Source organism: Ceratosolen solmsi, unplaced genomic scaffold (assembly GCF_000503995.2).
Source record: "Ceratosolen solmsi marchali unplaced genomic scaffold, CerSol_1.0 scaffold10, whole genome shotgun sequence".
NCBI classification, from domain to species: domain Eukaryota; kingdom Metazoa; phylum Arthropoda; class Insecta; order Hymenoptera; family Agaonidae; genus Ceratosolen; species Ceratosolen solmsi.
Genome location: NW_011948412.1, coordinates 26539494 through 26544719, shown reverse-complemented (window position 1 = coordinate 26544719; position 5226 = coordinate 26539494). Strand labels below are relative to the sequence as shown.

At 18.8% G+C, this 5226-nt stretch overlaps 1 protein-coding gene across 1 annotated transcript; it reads left to right on the top strand.

Annotated features, from left to right (window-relative positions):
- Positions 1-5226, top strand: LOC105366528 (chymotrypsin-2-like). The gene is made up of 4 exons (XM_011505006.1): positions 1-19; positions 3854-4176; positions 4606-4857; positions 5073-5226. Exons 1-4 carry the CDS (start codon positions 1-3, stop codon positions 5214-5216), a joined length of 738 nt encoding a protein of 245 aa, XP_011503308.1. The 3' UTR covers positions 5217-5226.

Genomic DNA, 5226 nt, shown 5'->3' with positions numbered 1-5226 from the left:
ATGAATGTCTTCATATCGTGTATAATATCCTAGATAAGAATTTTTAGCAAAACAAGTAGATTAAATTGTGTCTATAATCCAGTATATTTACAAAATTATGGAACTTAAATTGCTTATTTATGAATATATAAAATAAATCATTAATTATCATAAAACAACATAATTTAATAAATACATTTTGTCAGCAAAAATTATTATACAAACTGTTTCATGTTGTATAAAAACTATTTATTTTTCCATAAGCCTTTATAAGTAAATATCTTTTCAAATTATTACTTAAAGAAGTAATTTTATTTTAAATTAATTATAAAACAATTCAATAATAAAGTTAGTAATATTAAGAAATTTTATAAGTATTCAATGACTTAATTTTTTTATAATAACTTCATTTTAAATATGTCTTATAGTTAATTTACTTTTAAAGATTTTATTTATAAGACTTATAACAGATATGAAAATAATACAAAATGATTCAATACAATTTCAAACTTATTCATTTGTGATTATTTAACTATAGCAAAAGTAAACTATTGTAATACCATATGAATCTCTCAAATAATGGATTTTTTAAAATAAAATATTGTGTATATATATGTCTTATATTCGCAATACAGTAGTTTAAATAGTTGTAATATAGTTCTATGCACATTAGACAATAACTTTATAATCGGAGCTAACTGGATCGAAAAGAGAATCGTAAATTAAATAAATAAACTTTTAATTGCAGAAAAATACAAATATATCTTTATTAATATTACTTTTAAAAATTATTTAAATTAAATTTAAGTAATCAATTAAGTTATTTTCTAATAAAATTTTTTATGATTTTAATAAAAATCTGTTTAAAAAACATAATTAAATTTAATTTTAAAACTTGATAAATAAGAATTGACTAATGGTATATATAATGAAATAACCGATATAAAATATATGTCAAACTTACAAATGAGTGTTACAATAACAATAAAAAATATCACTGTCAGATAATGTAAATTATCATGTAGGAGTAGAATTAAAATAAAATACTATAAAGTAATTAATTTACAATTCAATTAGAAAAAAATTTTTTTTAAATATCATACTTTTATCAAATATATATTATAAATTTTTTAAAAAGAGACATAGGTATATTAATTTTAATAAATAATTTTTTTTTAATATTTAAATATATACAACATTTACTATAAATAAATTAATTTTAGCAAAATACGTAAACAAATTTTTTATCAGTAAAATCGAAATCATTGGTGACCCAATGTTTGAATTGATATAGGGTAATTTTATTTTTATTTCATAATCTTATCTATTGTAAATGACATAAAACAATTTAACTAAAGCTTACCAGGATTCATTAATATTTAAACATTGAAGCAAGAGTTGAAGTAAATTGCATCTTACTATTTTAAATGTATTCGAAAAACCTGTTTTAAGAAATAATGAATTGTTCAGATAGAAAATCATTTCAAATAATAAAAATAATATCAATTAATTTATATAACAGATAATTAATATAATTCTTTACTTTCTGATTTATTTTAAAATATCAAAACTGTGATATTATAGGACCAATGAATGAATTTATATATATATATATATATATATACATGATTATAAATATTCGTTAGATATCAAGAAATCTTTTAAGAAATGATTCTGTACTAATATTATATTACATCATCAATAAATATCAATTGTATTAATAATAAAATTAAATACTATTAAATATTCTTAGATTAGATTTATATATACTTAGATATATTATTCTATTTTAATATATAAGATAGACAAATAATATATATATATATATATATATATATAACAAAATTATAAATTATTATTAAAATGAAAACTGAAAAATTCATTAATATATACATTCTTTTTTTAATAAAATAATAAATAGCTAATTAAACAGAAAATTATAGTATGTATACATATATATCTGTTCAGAAATATTATATTATTTTTTATTGCAAAATATTATTCTTATAGTATGTAAGAATTCAAATTATACGAATAAAAAATATAAATAATAAATAATAATAAAGTTAAATATTATTAAAACGAAGTCATAAACAAAAGAAAAAAAAGGAATGTTACTTAAATATATTTTATATAAAGTAAAAAAAGAGACATTTTTTCCTAAAAACATAGAAAATTGAAATTTGTAATGACGAACAAAACTAAATAAAAATAAAAAATTTACACATCTCTCGATCATTACACATTCTCGATCCTCTTATTAAGTTGCTTCAGAAAACCTGAAGAAAAAATTTGACGTTTTAGAAATATTAGTACTTTTTAAAATCTATACATTAATTTAATTTCTTTATATTTCTTAATTATATATAATTTAAGAGATTTTTTAATAAGAATTTATTATTTTATTCTTTTCCTAATTTATTTTAATTTTGTAATACTTTTCATTTTCTTTGTAAAAGTTTATTTCTACTGAATATACTTTTTATCATTGTCAGTCATTATTTCAGTAAGCATAATTTATAAGTTATTTTCTCTATTAAGATTTTTTTCTGTTGCAAAATTATTTTCTGTGTATAGGAATTTATTTTCTTTTACTTTTTATTATTCTTTATTCGTATTCTTCTATTATATTTCTTCTTTTTAAATTTAAATTATAATTAAAATTTCCTTTTTAATATTCCAATTATTCATATATATGTGCACACTACTGTTTTTACAATCAACGTTTCTCCTTTAAATATTATTTTTTGATTAATCATTTATTATTATTTATTTATTAATATTAGTTTATCGCCTATGTGTAACACTTTTAAGCTAAAAAATTTAATTTATTTTCATCATTAAACAGACATTATATATCTGTATATATATTTGAAATCTATACGTAGTATTTTATCGTAGTACATTAGAAATCAATTATTAATTATAAGAGATAGTAATAAATAATAATTAAAATCTATAATTCAATTATTAAATTATGATATGTAATAAATAATGTATATTGTATATATATGGTTGTTGCTATAAATTCTAAAAAAACTTTATATTATTTTATTTTCAAACAAATTATTTCTAGTTCTAAATTACTTTATGCTAAATTTATTCCATTAAACATTGAAATGTAAATACATTGTTATCCATATTTATTTTGCGTTAATAATTTTCTTACTATATGTCTTTGATTGATTTGATTCTTATCATAAATATTTAATGATTATAAGTAATAGATCTTGTCAATTATTAATTAAATTTAATTTTAGAAATTATGTAAATAAGAGCACATATTTAATTTCATTCATCGATTACAAATATGTTAGTTTACTATATAATGTAAATAAAAAAAATATTATAAATAAAGATATTGAAGGAAAAATAAGGTACTATTCAATTCGCAATTTACGTATTTGTTGTATAAAAGATTTCAAGCTTTCATTAAAATATATTCAATTGTCACAATGTTCTTCAAAATTATAATTTACTTAATTTTTATACTTAGCTTTGGTAAATTAAATTTCAATTTTTTCATTGGTTATTATTTTATTTACTAGACCCTAAAAAATTTATAAAATTATATAAATATAAATAATAGTATATAAAAATCGAAAAATATCGTAAAAAATAGAAGTATAAAAATTAAAAGTAGCATAAGATGTTTTTAATTATTTATAATAAATAAATAATTATATATAACATATATATATATATATATATATATATATATAAAGAAACATTAATAATATTATTTTATTCCATATGTGAATATGGTTATAAATTTAAATTCTTTTTCAAACTAATTTTAAAAATAGTATATTATACTGACGATATATTGTATTTATTTCTGTATTATCTCAAAATAATCGATGTTTTTTTTCAGCTTACTGTAAGTTATCAAGAATTGTTGGTGGTAAAGGTGTAACGAGAGTTGAATACCCGTATCAAGCAGTCTTAAGACGTATTACAGATAATTGGCTTATTGGCGGTGGTGCAATTATCAGTCACAAGCACATTTTAACAGCAGCTCATTGTGTTGATAATAAATTTATTTCTCACGCAAATATAAAAATCAATGCAGGAGAAACAAATTATACTCATAAATTTACGTCTGAATATATTCCAAGAAGAATTTTCATTCATCCGAAATACTCAGGACACCTTAATAATAGGCAAACTCCAAATAATGATATTGCTGTTATTCAGGTCAATAACACAAAATTATAAGAATAAAATAGTTGAAATTTTTTCGAAAATATATTTGAAAATTAAATTTGAAAAAATTAAAACATTAAAAAAAATAATATTGAAAATGTTAATCATAAACGTAAATTTCGAATAATTTTAAAAATTATTTTAAAAAATTAGAAATATTTCTATTTATTAACATCCAAATTAAATTTTATGAATTCGAGTAATAAAAATATTTAATTGTATATTGAAATGATAATATAACTTTGTCTACGAAATTTGCAATTTTTAACGCATTTTAATTATATGGTTATAATTTTCATGAATTTTTTATGATTTGAAAGAACAAATATGCTAATTTATGTAGCCAAAAATTCAAAAATTATTTGTATAGAGTAAAATATACTAAGTTAAATAATTAGCCAAAAATCCTTGATTTTTCAGGTTCATGGTAATATAGCGTTTAACAGGTTTCAGAATTCTATACCTCTTACAGACAGAAATATTCAAAATGGTGATATGGGTATTATTTCTGGTTGGGGAACAATAACACATCCAGTAATTAATTACGCTTCAATATTGCAAAAAGCCTCGATGACGATCATTAATCCTATCTCTTGTCAAAAAGAATTTCCGATTAATATTTATCATGATCAATTTTGTGCTTTCAATAGTTCAGGAGTGGGCCCGTGTATTGTAAGTTTTCGCACTTACATTTTTTAATTTTTTATATTGTGGTGTAAATTTCAAATTTTAAAACCAAAAATTTCATATACCTTTTAACTTCAAATTTTGCCATTACAATTAATTTATCAATTATATATTGCTTATGCTGCAATTAAATTTATTTATTTATTTATTTATTTATAATAAATTTATTATGCAATTAAATATTTTTGTATCCTTTATAGGGAGATGGTGGAAGTCCATTGGTCATTAACTATAGAGTCTTTGGTATATTTTCAATGAGTTATCTTTGTGCTGCAGGAGTACCAGACGTCTATACTAATGTATTTTCACACATTAATTTCATTAAAACTGTAATAAAATTTTGATGCAGGTAAA

Bases quoted from the DNA above. Each gene is read 5' to 3' on its own strand.
- LOC105366528 (XM_011505006.1), top strand. The intron at 4,177-4,605 runs GTCAATAACACA...TTGATTTTTCAG, and splicing joins ATGATATTGCTGTTATTCAG to GTTCATGGTAATATAGCGTT. The intron at 4,858-5,072 runs GTAAGTTTTCGC...TATCCTTTATAG, and splicing joins CAGGAGTGGGCCCGTGTATT to GGAGATGGTGGAAGTCCATT.